The sequence below is a fragment of the Meriones unguiculatus genome, chromosome 6 (assembly GCF_030254825.1).
Source record: "Meriones unguiculatus strain TT.TT164.6M chromosome 6, Bangor_MerUng_6.1, whole genome shotgun sequence".
Taxonomy (NCBI): Eukaryota; Metazoa; Chordata; class Mammalia; order Rodentia; family Muridae; genus Meriones; species Meriones unguiculatus.
The window spans coordinates 24066184-24084673 of NC_083354.1; the positions used below are offsets into that span (position 1 = coordinate 24066184).

Genomic DNA, 18490 nt, shown 5'->3' on the forward strand with positions numbered 1-18490 from the left:
AGATGTAGTAACACGGATTTCTCTGTACCAGGTACGAATTTCTGTTCAAGCCTTGCGCTGCCATTCTGATACAATCAGGCTTGAAATAATAAGCAACAAACCATATATGACACCCAGCACAGAACTCTGTCATCAGAGCGCCCTCTTGCTGAAGAGTGAGTTAGTGAAAGAAGTGACCCGATCTGTGGAGGAAGCTCAGCTTGCCCAGGAGGTGAAAGACAAGGTTCTTCAGGAGGAGTATCAGGAATACTGCCAGACAAAGGGAAGAAGTCTTTACATGCTTCTGGAGGAGATAAGGGACCTCGCTCTTCTGGATGTTTCAGACAGCTGTACAATGTGAAATACTTGTGCTTCATTAAAGAGCGTTGTTTTAGGTGTTGTGCTTCTCAGTCTTTTGTGTCACATGATGCTTAAGATGGTGATTAAGTGGGTACCTCATATAGGCATGCTATGCTCTCATACCTCATTGAAGTACAGCAGTCAGGCACGCTGGCACATACATGTGATCCCAGCACTGAAGGCAGAGGCAGGTAAATCTCTGTGGGTTTGAGGCCAGCCAAGGCTACACAGAGAAACCCCGTCTTGGAAAACAAAACAAACATGAAGTAGAACTATACAAACTGGCCTCTCTATTTGGTTGCTTTGTTTTTTCAAGATAGTCTCACTCTGTGGCCTTGGCTAGCCTAGAACACACTATGTAGACCAAGTTATTCATTGAGCTCCTCCTACCGCTGCCTCCTGACTGCTGGGATTTAAGGTAATGTGCTACTACACTTGGCTCAAACCAGTTCTTTCAAATGAAGTTTTATTTGTTTGAGTTTGGTTAGATTGGGGGGGAAGGGATGTCGTTTTTGTTTTTTCAAGACAGGGTTTCACGTATAGCCCTGGCTGTCCCTGAACTCACTTTGTGGAACGGGCTAACCTTGAACTCAGAGCTCACTTGTGTCTACCTCCTGGGGTGCTGGGTGGGCATCACTTATCCTGGCTTAGGAATGGAAGCCACTGCAGCACCCTCACCCTTCCCTAAGGCAAAGCTCAAAGACCACCCCCCCCCTTTCTTTTTGGACCATTTCTTTAAAACGACCATCTTTGTTACTAAAAGCTGTCTCCAGTCTTCAGTTTTTTTCTCCACTCATGTGGGAACTTGCTGCCAAGAAAAAGACCATAAACTTCAACTCTAGTTAGTCCCTCCAAGCTCATAAAGCAAGCAAAAGCTCCAGTCAAGTTCTCTCTTCATCTAGCCCCATCACTCCTGGCCTCCTAGTCATCAATCCCAAATCCTAAATATTTTTTGCACACATGCTACCCAATCCTCAGAATCCCTTCTGCCAACTGTTTCCTATGACCCTTGTTAAACACTGTCTCTCACAATACTCTCCAAGGCTCTTCCAACAAATCAGTAACATGGAGTTGGAGTAGCACCGTTTCTGGAAGGTCTTACACACCCTCCAGAAGCCCTCCAGCACACTCACAGCCTGAAAACATTCTCTGAACTTGCCTGCCATCATTAATGGGGAGGCAGCGTCAGCCTTTTATGTGATATTTTAAACGTTAAAGCGACTCATCAAAATACGCAAGCCAGGTGTTGTGGGACACACCTTTAATCTCACCACACTAGGCAGACAAGCAGGCAGATCCCTTTAAGTTTTGAGACCAACTGAGGTAACAGTCTGGGAGAAAAGACCAGATGATGTATACACTTGTGGTCCTACCACTTAAAGACAAAAGCAGGAAGTTCACCAGGACAATGGAATGAAGTCTCAACAAAACTGTCAAAACCCTTAATCAGCAAAAAGTTTAATTAACTAAACCATGGTGAGAAACTCGACTTCTGACAGTTTGCAAAATACATTTATTTCTTTATAAAAACTGACCTAATAGTCAGTACATATTTACATTTTAAAACATCATTCAATTTAGTGAGAAAGAGTTCAGTGCAAACTAAAAATAACTTAAAAAGGCAGATTTATACAGAACACCAAAAAGAATAGACTTACTAAAATAGGAAACACAATTACAAAGTCACTGTATTTTAAAGAGGAATCCACAGAAGTCTTATAACACAAAGTAGAAAAAAAAATTACAAATAACTCCATATTTGCAGGATTCTGTTGTGGAGGGCTGGCTCCTTGGAACATTCTGGATTAGTCTGAGTTACTATGGTCCAGCTGTGTTTCCTCTTCTTTGAACTGTTCCTCCTCATTTGTACTGGCAGAAGGAACATCAGGTGGACCATTTGCAGTGTCTGTGTTTAATCCATTTGACTCCTCTTGATCCTCACCAATACTGCTCTCAACTGTCGGTGCCCAGGATGTACTCATTAACACGTCTGAAAAAGAAATATCATTACTCATTATAAGCAACTGATCCAATCTTAGCAAATACAACTCTCTCTAAACTTAGTTGGTAGAAATCAAATCTATAATCACCTAATTATGTTACTAAGTCTAAATATAAGCCAGTTTCTCACACATGCATAAAGCACACTTCAAATGCCAAGGGTCCTGGGGAAGTGGGTGTAACTCAGTCATAGAATCAACAGCTTAGCAAACATGAGATCCTGCAATCAATCCTGACACTCTCAACAGTGAAAGCTCAAACTCTACAATCTTAATCTTCAATCTTACTCAAATGTAACTTCTCATTCAAAATGAAACAAGAGATTCAAAAAATCAGATGCAGGAGAGGCAAGATGACTCTGTGGGCAAAGGTCAAGCCTGACTGACCTAATAGTGGGAGGAAAGGACCAACTCCCAAGTTATCCTGACTTGTATACGAAAGCATATATGTGCACATGCGTGTACGCATGCAAACAGAGTGTCAAGAAAAATAGTTAAGCTTTATGTCAAAGTAATTGATAATTCAGAAAATTTAAGCCCGGGATAATGGCATATGTCTGTTAATGCCAGCATTTAGAACCCTGTCTGAAGAAAAAGAAACTTGAAGATAATTTGTATTTGGGCAAATTTATAGAAAGAAAACAAGCCGTAAATCCCTATTGTCTGGTAAACTTTGAAATGGCAAGAGGCCACTGATAATCTTCATTACATCATATGAAGATTTTTAGTGTCATTTTTACTTATGTGCTGGTCATGTGTAGGAGCCTCTTGAGGTCAGATATCCTGGAACTATAGTTACAATCATGAAACACCTGACATGGGTGCAGGGAAGCCAATTCTGGTACTCTGGAACTGTAGCAAGTGCTCCTAACCAATGAGCCATCTCTCAATCCCATCACGACTTTTCACATTATAAACTTTTTTTGTGAAGATAAAAACTAAGCATTACCTTAACTGAAAATTAAGACTAGGTCACAACAATGGCTTGAGAATTGTTGTATTTGATGACTTTTTTTTTTTTTTTTTTTTTTTTAGTTTTTCAACAGAGTGTTTCTCTGTGCAGCCTTGGCTGTCCTAACTTACTAAGTAGGCCAGGCTGGCCTCAAACTCAAGAGATCCTCTGCCTCCAAGACCTGGGATTAAAAGGCGTGCACTACCACCACAGCTAGCTTTTCTTTTCTTTTTTTTTTTTTTGAGACAGGGTTTCTCTGTATAGCCTTGATTGGTCCTGGATCTTCCTTTGTAGAACAGACTGGCCTCAAACTCACAGGGATCTGCCCGCCTACCTCTTAAGTGCTGGCCTTGAACTCAACAGAGATCTGCCTGTCTCTGCCTCCCAGGGTGCTGGTATCAAAGATGTGAGGCACTGCTCCCAGCTTGGATGAGACATTTTATAACATGGTATTTACTTACTATAGTTCTTCTTTTTTAGGCATTTATGTATTTATTTCCTTTCTTTCTTCTGAAATAGGGTTTCTCTGTGTAACAAGTCCTGGTTGTCCTGGAATTCCTTTTTGAACAACTTGATGTCAAACTCAGAGAGCTTCACCTGCCTCTGCCTCTGCCTCCAGAGCAGGGGTTAAAGGCGAGTGTCACACCTCTCAACTGGGTGAGACATTTTGCAACATGGTTATTTACTTACTATCATCTTTTTGTTTGTTTTTATTTATATGTACATGTGTCTGTAGCACAAGTGTGCAGGACAAAGGAGGCCAGAAAAGGGCACTGGATCTCCTAGAACTGCAGTTGTAAACACACAATGTAGGTACTGAGAACCAAACTCAAGTCCTTTGCAGGAGTAGCAGGTGCTTTTATTCAAGCAAAATGTATACATAAAAAAAATTTAAGGACAGTTTTGGGGCTGGAGAGATGGCTCAGGAGTTAAGAGTATACTGTTCTTGCAGACCTGAGTTCAGTTCCAGCACCCACATCAAGCAGCTTACCATACCCTAAAACTCAATGCCTCTAGACTCACCTGAACTCACATACAGATATACATACATACATACATATATATATATATATATATATATATATATATATCAGACACATAATTTAAAATAATAATATATAGGTTTAATAAACATACTGGTTCTGAAACCAGTTTGTTTAGAAAAAACAAAACAAAACAAAACAGATTTTTGCTGATGTCCAGAGTAGAACATAGGCATTAATATGAATAAAGACTTGGGTCCAATTCCAAATATCAAAAATAATGAAATATAAACAGGAAGTTTGGCTAGCCCGTAGTGGTGCACATCTTTAATCCCAGCACTTGGAAGGCAGAGGCTGACAAATCTTTTAGTTTGAGGCCAGCCTGGTCTACATAATGAGTTCCAGGACAGCCAAGGCTACAGGGAGACACCCTGTCTTAAAATACAAACAGGCGGCCTAGAAAGATGGCTCAGAGGTTAAGAACACGCGCTGTTCTTCAAAAGGTCCTGAGTTCAATTCCTAGCAACCACATGGTGGCTCATAACCATCCATAGTAAGATCTGGTGTGCAGGCAGAATGTTGTATAAATAATAAATAAATCTTAAAAAACAAAAACCAAAAAAACTAGCTGGCTTGGTTTAAAACAAACAAACAAAAAACTACAAAGTTTAAGGTAATTCTTAAAGTGAAAAAGAGATGTACAGGTAAGTAAACTATAAAAAGTACAACTCAAAAAAAAAAAATGTAATAAAAAGCTTTTTAGTAGCCAAGTGCATGGCACACACCTGTAATCCCATCTCCAAGGAGGCAGAAGACTGTTAAGTGGGTAAGTGGGAAGTTAACTTGTGTAACGCAGGAAGACCTGAACTCAAACTACAAATGTAATGAAAGGATGAGGGTACAGTTCAGTTTAAGAGTGCTCACCCATTTCAATCTCCAGTTTCTGCCAGTCCCTAAAAAAGCATTTAGTACCCTATTTACAACATAGGAAATGATTGCTAATCTTCAGTGAACACAGAAGACACTATATTTACTACTTTCATGAACTGGGGCTGTGGGGAAAGGCTATAATCTGAGCTCTCAGGAGGCTGAGGAAAGATAAAGGCAAGTTCAAGGCCTGTCTATGTTACAGAATTAGGTTAAAGCTAGCCTGGGAAACCTATTAATATCCTGTCTCACAAAAAAGAAAAAAAGGGGGGGATCATTGAGGATGTAGCTCAGTATTATCCTGCCTGCCTAGTATGTGCAAAGTGGTGGATTCAATCCCCAGGACTAAAATGTATTGATTCCACTATAAGAATTTTCCTAAGTATAATCCTAAAAATGAGTATAGAGTGCTTTGAAGTCAAAGAATATATTGTTGAAAAATTTGGCACTATTAGACAGTTATTCAGAAAACCATCTTAAACTTAAAACATTCTTTAAGGATTCCAATAACAAACATAGATACACTGACATACTCTCTAAAATACACATAAACTTAACATCATTTCTCTATTCCTAGAGGTATGTTATTTCAAGAGACAGTAAAGAAGTTAAAATTTCTAACATGCCCTTGATATTATATGGTAGCTCATAAAAAAAACAGCATAAAATTTACCATTTTCTAGGGACTGGCTATTACTCAGTAGCTTTGCCTGCCTTCTTTCCAAGGCCAGCTGTTTATTTCTCTCAATTCTCTGTTGCTGCTCTTCTGTTAGGCTTCTACTTGATTCAGAAGCCAAATTCTTGCTGTCAGATGAACTTGTCACAAAGGGATCAAATCCAGCAGTAGTTGCATCGAGGTTGTTAGTTTCCTCAACTTCATCTGTGCAGAAAATAAAAAAGTTAATACAACTGTAGTAATAGACATGCTAGAGAAAGAACTTACACAACATTCAACTCAAGAAGTTTTAAAGAGGCCAGTGGCCTGACCTGAAGAAACAATTTGTGAGGTAAGAGAATATAGCCAGTACTGGATGATTCAGGTAAAAGAAAGAGTCCCAAATCACTCTTATGGCAAGCTGTATGTTCCATCAAGTGGACATGTTAAACATGTTAAAGGGGTCTGGAGCAGTGGGTCAGTTGGTAAGCATGCACAAAGCCCTGGGTTGAGCCCTAGGACTTCATAAACTGGGTGTGGTGGCAAGCTCCTGTAATCCCAGTACATGGGAGGTAGAGGCCAGGGATCGTCATCAGTAGTGAGCTCAAGGTGAACCTGAGAAATAAAAGACCCTGTCTCAAAAAGAAAAACACACAGGAAGTCAAATGTGGTAGCATAGACCTGTAATTCCAGCACACCAGAGGTGGAAGCAGGGGGATTAAAAGTTCTAGGCTCTAGGTTTAAATCCAGCAAGTTTAAAGCTAGCCTGAGCTACCTAAGCTCCCCTCCCCCATTCTTTCCTTTTGGTTTTTCGTGACAGGATTTCTCTGTGTAGCCCTGGCTGTCCTGAACCTCAATCTGTAGATCAGGAAGGTCTTGCTCTCGGAGATCCAAAAGCTTTCAAATTCCAGTCTATTTAAACAAGTGGTTCTTAACCTATGGGTCATAACCCCTTGCAGAGCAGCAAACAACTCTTTCACAGGGTTGCCTAATACCACCAGAAAGTAGAGATTATTACAGTTTTGAAGTAGGAGCAAAAAGAATGTTAAGGTGGGAGTCACCACATCAACATAAGGAACTGTATTAAAGGGTCACAGCATTCGGAAGGTTGAGAACCACTGATTTAAACCATGAGAGGATGCTGAATGGAGCCAATTATTACCCACCATATATATTACTAGTTAAAAAAAAAATAAGTATAAGGGGCTGGAGAGACAGCTTAGTGGTTAAGAGTACTTGCTGCTCTTGCAGAGAGGACCAGTTTGTTTCCAGCATCCAAGTGAGGCAGTTCACAAACTCCTGTAAACCCAGCTCCAGTGTATAGGTAACTATACTCACACATGCACATATCCACATACAGATGCACCCATAATTAAAAATAAACATTTAAGGTTTTAAAAATATTTATGTATGGAACCATCGCACAGAAGATCTGATAACTCTACAGACTCTGTCGGCAGGAACCATTTGTTTTAATGTGTGTGACTGTCTACGGTTGCACTGTATAACTAACAATGCAATCAATACCAGGAACAGTCACATACAACTTCCTAAAGTCCCATAGGAATGGATCTGGTTTTTTGGATTTTCTTTTGAAACATAGTCTTGTATAAACAAAGTTAGCATCAAATCCACTATGTAGTCAAGGATGGCCTTGAACTTTCGAGTCTCCTACTTTCCCCCTCACATGTGTTGGGATTTACAGGCATGTGTTATCACACACAGCTCAAGGGTCTACATGTTGAGTGTAATGGAAATATTCATTAACAAATTATTCTACCTAATTCCCCAGAGCCAGTTTTTCTAATGACTTCTATGGACATGAACACTCTAGTTTGATATGTGTATGTACTAACAAAAACTGTAAAAGATCAATGAAGTCCGCAGCTTCTCAAACAAGCTTCACAACCTTTCTTTAATCCCTGGAACCTATATAATAGAAAAACCAACTCCAGAAGTTTTCTTGATCTCCACACACACGCCATGGCACATGAACACAAAATTAACATAAATGTTTAAAAATTCCCTATTTTGTACATAAATACTTTCTTTTTTTAAAGATTTATTTATTTATTAAGTATACAATGATTTGTCTGCATGTGTACCTGCAGGCCACAAGAGGGCACCTGTTGGTATAATGTTCTTTTAGAATGTATATACTTTATCCTTGTTCATTCAAATGCTGATTTCTCTCCCCCACTCTCTGGTTTCAATCCGAACACTGCATTGTGATACCTATTTTAAGCATCACCTATCTCAGCTTTGTGTAAACATGACAAAATAAAACAACCAGCCACAATGTTGAGCAATGGAGAGGAAGGAGTAGGATGAAGAGGGGAGGAGCCAGAGAACAGGAAGGAGTGGGAGACAGAGGAGAAGGAGAGGAAGAGGTGCAGAGGCTGGGAGAGCAGAAGCTGGAGGAGGTCTTGGAAGGCGGTGGAGAGATGGATGGGACCTAAGATATCACTAAAAGCAAGTATAATGGGTAAAATCTGAATGGTAGGAAACTACGTGGGCTTGGAGCTTATAGGATGGAATGACTATTGCCCAGCATTGTGATCTAGGTTAATCCAGCCCCATAAATACTTTCCATAACACATCTAATGACATTAAAATCATATCTTTTTTGATTGCTTATATGTATGAGACAGGGTCTCAGTATGTGGTCCTGGCTGTCCTTAGAGCTCCTTATGCAGACCAAGCTGGCCTCAAACTCAGAGAGCTCTGCTAGCTTCTGCTTCCTGAGTGCTGGGATTAAAGGTAAGTGTTACTACCATGCCAGGCCAAATTGGATTAGGAAATTTCAAAAGTGAAGGAGTCAAGGAAGATAACATGGACTTGTGGAAAGTACAATGACATACATATCAAAATCTCATAATAAAGACATCCTTTTGGGGAGAGGAGGTAAGACAAGGTCTCTTTCTATGTAGCCTTGGCTGTCCTGAAACTCACTATGTAGATCAGGTTGGCCTTCAACTCCTAAGTGCTACAGTTAAAAGCATGTGCCACCACACCTAGCTGAAACTCATTCTTTCACATGCTAACTAAATATTATAATAATAATAAACAAGTATCAAATATAAATACTGCTGGGCCGAGGAGATTTCTCAGTGGGTAAAGGCACCTGCTGCCAAGCCTGGTGACCGAAGTGCAATCCCTGGGATTGACAAGGTAGTGGTTGTCCTCTGTGGCCTATACCCACAGGAATAAACAGGAGTTCATTACACGTACACTTAACTACAGTCTAGATTTAACTCAAAGTACAGCGATTAACTACAATTACATAAATATGAGCCTAGGCTGTATATATTGCCTACTACAGCTAAACCCATTTCTAAAAACTAAGTTATAATAAAGTAAATAAACTTGTGATTACCATTATTGTTAACAAAATCTTCATGTACAATAGGGAGATCAAGTCGAATTCGTTTTAAACAGGTCTGAAAAAAAAAACATTTTTTTCCATTTTTATCAATAAGTTAGGGAGGGAACAATCACTTATTCATATCTGAAAGAGCTGTTCTTCTAATAATGACTATTAATTTTCCTGTCTAACAAGACAGATTTCAAAAGGAAGACTCCTAAATAGCAATTCAGCCTTAAGTAAGCCCATCCTTGTACTACTTAGCATTGTGAATGACATTCACGATAATCACACTTACCTGAACCTCCTTTTTATTTCCTAGGTTTTCAACTCTGTCAATAAAATCTTCAAACTGCAGTTTGGGGAATAGCCTATGTGCCCAGTGCTCCATGTGTCTGATTAGCGTTTTCAAGTCTTCAGCCTGGCACATAAAAATAAAAATGCTGAACAGAAGACTCAATCTCACAACTGACCCTGTCAGCAGATTTTAGCATTTAAAGGCAATGCCAAAGTCACTGCTATCATATTTATAAGGCTAAGAAACTTTCAGAAAGAAACAGAAAAATCTAAAAGCTTGAAGAATCACAATCTCAAAAAGCATTGGGTAAAAAAGCAGTGGATATAGATTTTGTTTTAGACACAGATTTTTAGAAATTCAAGGGAAAAATAGCACTACAAGACTGGGAAGACAATTTGGTTGGTTAAGTGGCTGGGGAATAAGCTATCTCTAGCCCCACATTAAAAAATAAATAAAAATAAAAACATAGTGGCTTGTTCTGGCTAGTTTTATGTAAACTTGAGGGAGCCTCAATTGAGAAAATGCCTCAGTGAGGCTGGGCTATAGGAAGCCCTATAGGGTATTTTCTCAATTAGTGATTGATGTAGGAGGGCCCAGCCTATTGTGGGTGGGGCCACCCTGGCAGGTGGTCCTGAGTTCTGTAAGAAAGCAGGCTGAGCAGGCCAGAGAGCAAGCCAGGGAGCAGCCTTAGCCTTTGAGCTTCAGCTCCTGCCTCCAATTCCTGCCTTGTTTAGAGTACCTGTCCGACTACCTTCAATGTAACAGTGATATGGAAGTGGAAGCCAAATAAATGCTTCGCTCCCTAACTTGCTTTTTGTCGTGGTGTTTCACCACAGCGACAGAAATAATCGGACAGTGGCAGATCTTATAATCTTAGTGGCAAAGAAACAAAAACAGGTTGATTCTGAGGCTCACTGGATAGAGCGGGAGGAGACACACCTGAGGTTGACCTCTGGCGACCACACCCACACATGCATAAGCACATACAAACACTGCGAGGAAACAGCAATACACAAATAGAAAAATGTTTTAAAATAATCATATGTGCGTCTTTTCAGACGTGTACAGTAAAACCATGTCAAGGTCCGTTATAGGAATTACTAAATACTCTGAGTTTCCTGAATCAAAGAGAACAAAGCTTTGAGAATTCAGAAATATACTCTATAACCCCATAGGGGAAAAAAAGAGACTGGTGCTAACAGTTAAACACTCTCAAACCATAACATCCCTCTGAATTTAAAACACAAATTAAGATTACTAAAAAATCAAGTCCCATAAGCTTAACATGTTATAAATTCCTGGCTTTATTGTAAAACACCACATTTTTCACTAACAATACCATAATCTATAAGAATGATTAAAAGCACAGACCCTGGAATAGAAAACAAATTTAAATACAAATTTTCTAGCTTTCTGTGCCTACTTCTTGAAACATTTAAACGATATACATCCACAGGATTATTGTGAGAGTTTAAACAAGCAAAGTACCCCACAGTGTCAACACTGACACACTGGCTACTGCTCTAATCTAAACTTGACTAGAAGGCAACAGCACTGAGGAGGCAGAGGCAGGCAGATCTCTGAGCTCAGGGTCAGCCTGGTCAACAAAGCAAGTTCCAGGACAGACGGCCTACACAAAGAAACCCCATCTCAAACAAACAAACAAAAAAAAAACACATACTGCTCTTCCAGAGGACTGAGTTCAGTTTCTGCACCCACATCAGACATCTTACAATTGCCTCTAACTCTAACTCCATGGGATTAGAGACTCTGATGTAAATTTTTCAAAAGCCATGTTAAACATGGTAGCAAAAAAAAAATGAGACTACACAAGATGTTCTTTTAATTCTTCCACCTACCCTTTCTATGTCACTGCAGCTATTTCTCTAGAGGTGATGATTAACAATAGTTATCTCTGATATATTAAGTGATTCCTACAAACGTAATAGAGCCAGTTTCAGTGTTATTTGAAAAAAAAAAAAAAAAAAAAAAAAAGCTCTAAAATAAGACAGGTGTGATGACACAAGCCTTTAATCCCACCACTTGGGAGGCAGATCTCTATGGGTTCTGCTCTATGGCTGTGAAGGGACACCATGACCAATGCAACTCTTACAAAAGAAAGCATTTAAGTGGTGTCTTGCTTATAGTTTCAAAGGCTTATTATCATATGATTGGGAGCATAGTGACATGCAGGCAGGGCAGGCACTGAGCAGCAGCTGAGAGCTACAACTCTGACCCATGCGCAGAGAGAGCAGGCCTGGGCCTGGTATTAGTTTTTGAAACCTCAAAGCCCAACCACAACCACAGTGACACACTTCCTCCAGCAGGGCACACCTCCTCAATCTCTCCAATCCTTTCCAACAGTGCCACTCCCTGGTGAGTAGGTGCTTGAATACATGAGGGTAACATTCTTGTTCAAACACAGCTAGCCAGGGCTATATAGTGGGACTGGCTCAAAAAAATTTATAATAAATAAATAAATAGAAGGCTAAATTAAAACCAGGACTAGGATGCACTCCAGTAGTAACGTTTAGTATATGTTCTAGCACTTGCCCTGGATCCAATGCTCATTACTAAGAAATAAAGATCAATCAAACATTTCTTACCTCATGGCCTTTCCCCTTGAATTTTACCTTATCAAATACATGCCTTAAGGCTGGAAGCCCTCTCTCTGAAGTTAATCTGTAGGAGAAATATATTTCAAATTAGGTTTTCTAGCCATGTCATAACGAAGACCATGAGAAGAAAACATTTCTTTCTGAATTGGAAAAGCAAATGTTTACAGGGGAAGAAACATATTTACGGAACTCTATGTGACCAGTGAATCATCCAACCAAAGCTTGTAACAGTAGAAGAAAAACACTAACTGTGTGAAAATCTGTAAGTGTATAAAAGCAAATGTGCAGGGCTCAGGCTGCTCTTACCAGAGGTCCTGAGTTCAATTCCCAGCAACATGGTGACTCACAACCATCTGAGATCTGGTGTCCTCTTCTGGCATGCAGGTGCATATGCAGATAGAGCACTCATAAAATAAATAAGTCTTAAAAAACAAAAGACAGTAAATGTGCATACCTAGTGGCATCTAACTTGGGTAGATTCCTTTTAACTGTTCTCTTTGGCGGCACAGGAACAGGTGCTCCACTCCCTGATTCTAGTGAAACAGACCAAGATTTAGTATTTAAAAGTTTAAGCACTGGGCTATCAAAATAGCTCAGTGGATAAAGGAACTAGCCACAAAGCATGACTATCTAAGTTCAATTCCCCATATCCACATGGCGGAAGGGAGAGCTGGCAAGTTGTCCTCTATCTCCATATGCACATAGTGGCACCTGTGTGCCCACATATATTCAGATCCTGGCTGTCCTGTAACTCACTCTGTACACAAGGCTGGCCTAGAGTTCACAGACATCTGCCTGCCTCTACCTCCCAAGTGCTGAGATTAAAGGCCTTATGTCACCAGCCAGGATTTTCTTTTTTTCAGTTCGAGCCTTATTTGCAAAATATATCATTTCTAAGCTAATCTGACAGATAACTGAACAAGGAACATTTCAGCAGGCTAAAGCAGGAGGACTGTGAGAACAAGCCTTGTCCAGGATACACTGTGAGACGACAAGCTTGGTGACACACACATTTAATCCCAGTACTTGGAAGACAGAGGCAAATGGATCTCTGAGTTTGAGGCCACCCTGATCTACAGAGTTCCAGGGCAGCCTGCACTATATGAAGAAATTCTGTCTCATAAAACCAAACAATAACAAAACCAACAAATTAAAGGGACAGGTTTGTAAAAAAAAATTTTTTTAATCTTTTACGTATACGGGTGTAACATCTGCACATACGTGTGCACAGGAGGACATCAGATCCTGTAGTGTTTGTGAACCTCTATGCAGTTGCTAAGAACTGGACTCAGGACCTCTGGAAGAGCAGCCAGTACTCTTAAACACTTAGCCAGCTCTCCAGCCCCTGTGAAATTCTTGATACAGACCTTCATCAGGTTCAGCTTCTGCACGATCTCTCTCTGGAGAGGCTGGAGGTGGGAAGGGAGGAAAAGTTTCATCTTCTGTATGTTCATAATCTGGCATGTCAAAGAAACCATTTTCTTCTTGCTCTAACATCTTTTCCTCCAAGAGAAAAATAAAGTTATTTTTACCCATCAAAACAATCTTATCAAACAATCTAGTTCATCAACAGTGAAAGCTTTGTTCCAATCACTTAAGCCATATTTCAAATTCACACAAGATTTTTTTAAAGTAGAGAAGTTAGTAAGTTTAGAAAATGACTAATCAGAACTGAGTTGTAATACAGCCTCTACCACTAAATAACTGCATTTTTTAAAATGTTTATGCACATTGGTGTTTTGCCTGCATAAATGTCTGTGTAGCACATGCATACAGTGCCCGTGAAGACCAAAGACATCACACCACTAAAATCTGAGTTATAGTTATGAACTGCCAAGAACGTGGGAATCAAACCCAGGCCCTCTGGAAGAGCAGCCAGTGCTCTTTAATACTGATCCATCTCTCCAGCCCCCAGATTACTAATTGTTATTCTTCCAACCTAGACTACAACATGGGACTGTAGATCTCTAAAGACTTTTTTTTTTTTTTTTTTTTGCTCTTTGGAGACAGAGTTTCTCTGTGTAGCCCTGGCTGTCCTAAAACTCGCTTTGTAGACCATGCTGGCCTCAAACTCAGAGGTCCAACTGCCTCTGCCTCCTAAATGCTGGGATTAAGGTCGTGCACCACCACCACCACCACCACCAGGGGAGATTGCAGATCTCTACTGTCCATTTGCAGCGCTCAACTGTCTCAAGGGCATTTATTAACTAATATACAAAACTGGATTTTTTTGGTTTTGGTTTTTTGAGATAAGGTTTGTGTAGTGTAGTCGTCTGTCCTGGAACTCACTCTGCAGAGCAGGCTGGCCTTGCACTCAAGAGATCTGCCTGCCTCTGCCTCCCTAGTGATGGGATTAAGGGTGTGTGCCATCACCTCCAAGACTACAAACCCGAATTTCTAAATGTCCTCAATTCAGCGACACCCATCAAGCTGTTCAAGTTAAAAACTTACAAGCCATCTTTGACACTTCCTCCCTGTATTTAATATAACCTGTCTGTAGAAAGAATTGTGTTTAAAAAAAAAAAAAAGTAACAGAAATGTTATGTGAATGTTTTTGTTTCTAACCCAGGTGTGGGATACGGGCTGCTTCAGAGTGACCACAGCAGCTAACTAGCAGGGACGTGATCTTGCCAGCTGAAAATAGTTTACGTTTGGAATTATGGGGACTCTTGAGAGGGTATAAATCCAAGAGCCCCAAGAGGGACTGGGGTGGCTGCTGCTCCCCCTGCCTCCACCACCGTCCCTCTTGCTGATGCTGTTTGCTCCTGCTGCTGTTGCTGGATGCTGAAGAGATATCCTGACCACGAAGACCCAACTGACCCCAAGAAACGTAACATCCCTAATCAGCAGGAAGTAGTCTAACCGTATCAATGGCCCTTTCCCTCTAACCTTCTTTCTCTCCTACCTAGTGTTGGAGGAGGATAGAAGGGATAGGGGTGTAAGGAGTAGGAAAAAACTCATAGTCAAAAGTCCAGCTAATTTAATTTCCTAAGTATTTCTTTAATATTTCTCCTTACCTCTATGATCACTTCCCAATACTTCTTGTTTCAAGCACACCATTATTTCCATTCCTCTGCCTCTTTCAACAAATTCGTAATACAGCTGGACTGAACTTTTGAAAATGTAAAGCTGACATCACGCTGAATTCAGTTTAAGGACTCTGGTAGAGCTGGATGCTATGGGACACATGTTAATTCCAGCACTCAGGAGGCAGAGGCAGACAGATCTCTGAATTGAGGCCAACAACTCCCAGGACAGCTGGGGCTTAAGAGACACCATCTCCAAAAAAAGAAAAAAATCTCAATGGGGGAAAAAAAAGCTTTAAAATATACATTATCATAATATAAATTTTGCCAGGCTACAGGAGAAACCCATTCTTTAAAAATCTTGGGCTGCAGAGATGGCTGGGGGCTGAGAACACACACTGCTTCTACAAGGACCTGAGTTCGGTTGCCAGCACCCACAGCTGGGTAGCTCACTAACACCTGTAACTACAGCTTCAGGCGGTCTGACACACCTGGCCTCCTCATGTGCACACATCCCCCACCACACAACTCTGAAAACTACAGATATTAGACTCAGGACATGTCAGAAACATCCCAAACCTAAACTTTTAAGCTTCATTATTATATTTTTATTTATTTTTGGTGTTGTGTGTGTAATGTCCATGGACATATTGGCATGGCGGAGGTCAGAGGGCAACCCTGGAGTCAGTTCCCTCCACCTTTACCTGAGATCTGGGTATCAAACTCAGTAAGACTTACTTCCCAAGCACTTTGTTTACCTTACAAGCTAGCCCCAATTCTATGTTTCTATGACCATAAATACACAAAAACAAAGTCCTGCCTCCTGATAATAAACCCGCTAAGTCTTTGAGTAAGTTTTATGAACCACAGAATTTGGGAACCGAGGGCTAGTGATTGTAGCTCTACCTACGACCACTCAGCCTTGGGTTCTAGCCCACAACAAGCACCCCAAGTCTCCAAACATCAAGTACATTGAATCCCATGCTAATGGGAGTTTGAAAACAGGACTTAAAACTACAATAACCAGCAAATCACCAGTAAAGCGCGAGGTGGGGCTTATTAGGAAACAGGTCTCTCTTAGTATTTGTAAAGAATTAGGTATTCACCTCGCTACTTTCCTTGACAACTCTCACAGCATTTTAGACACTGATGAGTATGTCTCTATTTCCTCTCCTGGTCCTCCTCCTAGAGAACCGTGGGTAACAAAACCAACATCCGACCCACGATTCCTTCCCAGACCTGTTTGCAACGTACAACTTTTCCCAGCATCCTCACTCAGGCCCCAGCCTGGCTGCCATCTCTAAGACCCCACAGCTCCCCTGCCTCCTCCCTCCCCTCCAGGCAGCTTCATCCCATTCTCTGTTCCGACGCTCGGTGCCAAGGTTTGTGCGCCGCGGAAGACGCTGCCTCGGGTGCAGGTCCGCCATCTTCACCCTCGGGGCGCCTCCTCCCGCACCCCCGGTCCTTCTCAGCCCCACGTCAGCCTGGCTCTTGCGACCCCAGTTCCCGCGCCCCGTGCCGGACGAGGAGCACGGACGCTCCTTCCAACACTGACCTCACAGAACCCCGGTCTCACCTCCCCTAACGGCGGCCGCGGCCGAGCGCGCGAACAACGATTCTCGCGAGAATTTCCCTCCGCGAGAACAGCTTGGCGCCAAAGGTGTGGGCGGGGCTCGTGACCTCAGGCCCCGCCCCCGGAATCCCACCTTCCCATCCCGCGCATCTTGAAAAGCGTGTGAAGTTCTAGGCACTTTATTAACTTCGGAAATAGGTGTCCGAGCCTGGCACGGCTGCGCAAGCCTGTAATGCTAGCACTTAGGGAGTCAGAGGCAGGCGATCTCTGTGAGTTCGAGGCCAACCTCGTCTACAAAGTGAGTCCAGGACAGCCAAGGCTACACAAGAAACCTTGTCTTGAAAAAACAAAAGAAAAGAAACGAGAAATAGGTTTCTGGTCTTAGAAACCGAGTGGTGGAAGCCAGGCATGATAGTGCATGCCTGGAATCCCAGCACTAGGGAAGCTGAGAAAGGAGGATCGTCAAAAAATAAAAATAAGAAAAAAAGTAAAAGAAAGAAAATTACTGCTTCTTCAAAATAGCAAGATGTCTTGACTATGAATTTTATTTATTAAATAAAGATATGAGGAAAAGATTATAGTTTAGAATTAGAAGAAATATATCCAAAGAAATATATCCAAACTGTTCTGTTTTCTTTTAAAATATTAAGTCCGGGTCACCCCTTTCATCACAAGCAGATCTCTTGAAGTTCAAGCCTGGGTCTACAAGGAAAGCTCCAGTGCTACACAGTGATACCCTGTTTCCAAAGCAAACAATAAGAAGGGAGGCCAGGACAGTGGAGAGAGCTCAGGGGGTGAAGTGCTTACCTCACAAACGCCTCTGAGTTCAGATCTCCATTACCTAGTTAAAAACAGCCTGATAAAGCCCATAATCCCAGTTAAGGGGAGGCATAATAGGGTTTCTGGAGCTGGCTAACCAGCCATTCTAGCTTAACTGTTTAGCACCAGGTACAAAGAGAGACCCCGTCTCAAAAAAAAAAAGGGGGGGGGAGAGGGGACTTGTTGCTCATGGAGAGGACTAAAGTTTGGCTTCCAGTATTCACATAATGAATGACACACAGCCAAATCTAAGACCAAAGTATCTGAGGCCCTTTTCTGTCCTCCAGGGCATCCAGCACGCTAGTGGTTTACATACAAAACCACATATTAAAAAAATAAAAAAAAAAAAAGATTGGTGGGACTGGAGAAATGGCTCAGAGTTGAAGAGCACTTGGCTGCTCTTCCAGAGGCCCAGAGTTCAATGCCAAGCCACCCACAACCATCTATAATCTGCTGCCCTCTTCTGGCCTGCAGATGTGCAAATAAATCTTAAAAAAAATAAATAAATAAAATTATGAGATTGTGAACAACCAATGCTCACTCCTCTTGACTCTGTACTCCCACATCTACATACAAAATAAAAATAGAGCTGGGTGGGGCCTGAAAGATTGCTCAACAGTTAAGAGTATTTGCTGCTCCTGTGTTAATCCCAAAGATTTGAGGAAAAAGACACAACCAATTCATGGCCAAAGCAAGCTTTTCTTTTTTGGGGGGGGGGTGGTGTTTGTTCTAGACAGAATTTCTCAGTGTAGCCTTATCTGTCCTGGAACTCTAAGAGCAGGCTACAGAGCAGGCGGGCTTCGAACTCACAAAGATCCTCCTGCCTCAGCTTCCCAAGTGCTGAGATTAAAGGAGTGTGCCACCACACCTGGAAAAGCAAGCTTTTTTTTTTTTAATTTTCTTTTTTATTCCTATGCAAGTGGGGTTCAAGAGATC

The 18490-nt window shown here is 41.3% G+C and overlaps 2 protein-coding genes and 1 non-coding gene across 9 annotated transcripts in view; 1 reads left to right on the forward strand and 2 right to left on the reverse strand.

Annotated features, from left to right (window-relative positions):
- Positions 1 to 373, forward strand: part of Dis3l (DIS3 like exosome 3'-5' exoribonuclease) — a 38857-nt gene extending 38484 nt beyond the window's left edge. For all 3 annotated transcript variants that reach the window (XM_060384920.1, XM_021654216.2, XM_021654217.1), the window contains one exon: positions 32 to 373. In XM_060384920.1, the coding sequence (XP_060240903.1) occupies positions 32 to 340 (309 nt within the window). In that variant the 3' untranslated portion in view covers positions 341 to 373. The remainder of the gene's footprint in view (positions 1 to 31) is intronic.
- Positions 374 to 1829: 1456 nt separating this feature from the next.
- On the reverse strand, positions 1830 to 16831 carry Tipin (TIMELESS interacting protein). 5 transcript variants are annotated; one of them, XM_021654225.2, is made up of 8 exons: positions 16739 to 16831; positions 13504 to 13633; positions 12591 to 12669; positions 12125 to 12200; positions 9519 to 9641; positions 9233 to 9296; positions 5875 to 6081; positions 1830 to 2329 (listed from the first exon to the last, which is right to left on the reverse strand). In XM_021654225.2, the coding sequence occupies exons 2-8, from the start codon at positions 13631 to 13633 to the stop codon at positions 2145 to 2147; spliced, it is 864 nt and encodes a 287-aa protein (XP_021509900.1). In that variant the 5' UTR covers positions 16739 to 16831; the 3' UTR covers positions 1830 to 2144. The 5 variants fall into 5 exon arrangements, with proteins under 5 accessions (XP_021509900.1, XP_021509899.1, XP_021509902.1 ...); XM_021654224.2 differs by having other exon boundaries at positions 13504 to 13639; positions 16739 to 16805; XM_021654227.2 differs by having other exon boundaries at positions 16718 to 16790.
- LOC132655016 (small Cajal body-specific RNA 14) lies at positions 7262 to 7396 on the reverse strand. The gene has a single exon (XR_009592600.1). It is a non-coding gene; the product is annotated as a small Cajal body-specific RNA 14 (non-coding RNA).
- Positions 16832 to 18490: the final 1659 nt, after the last annotated feature.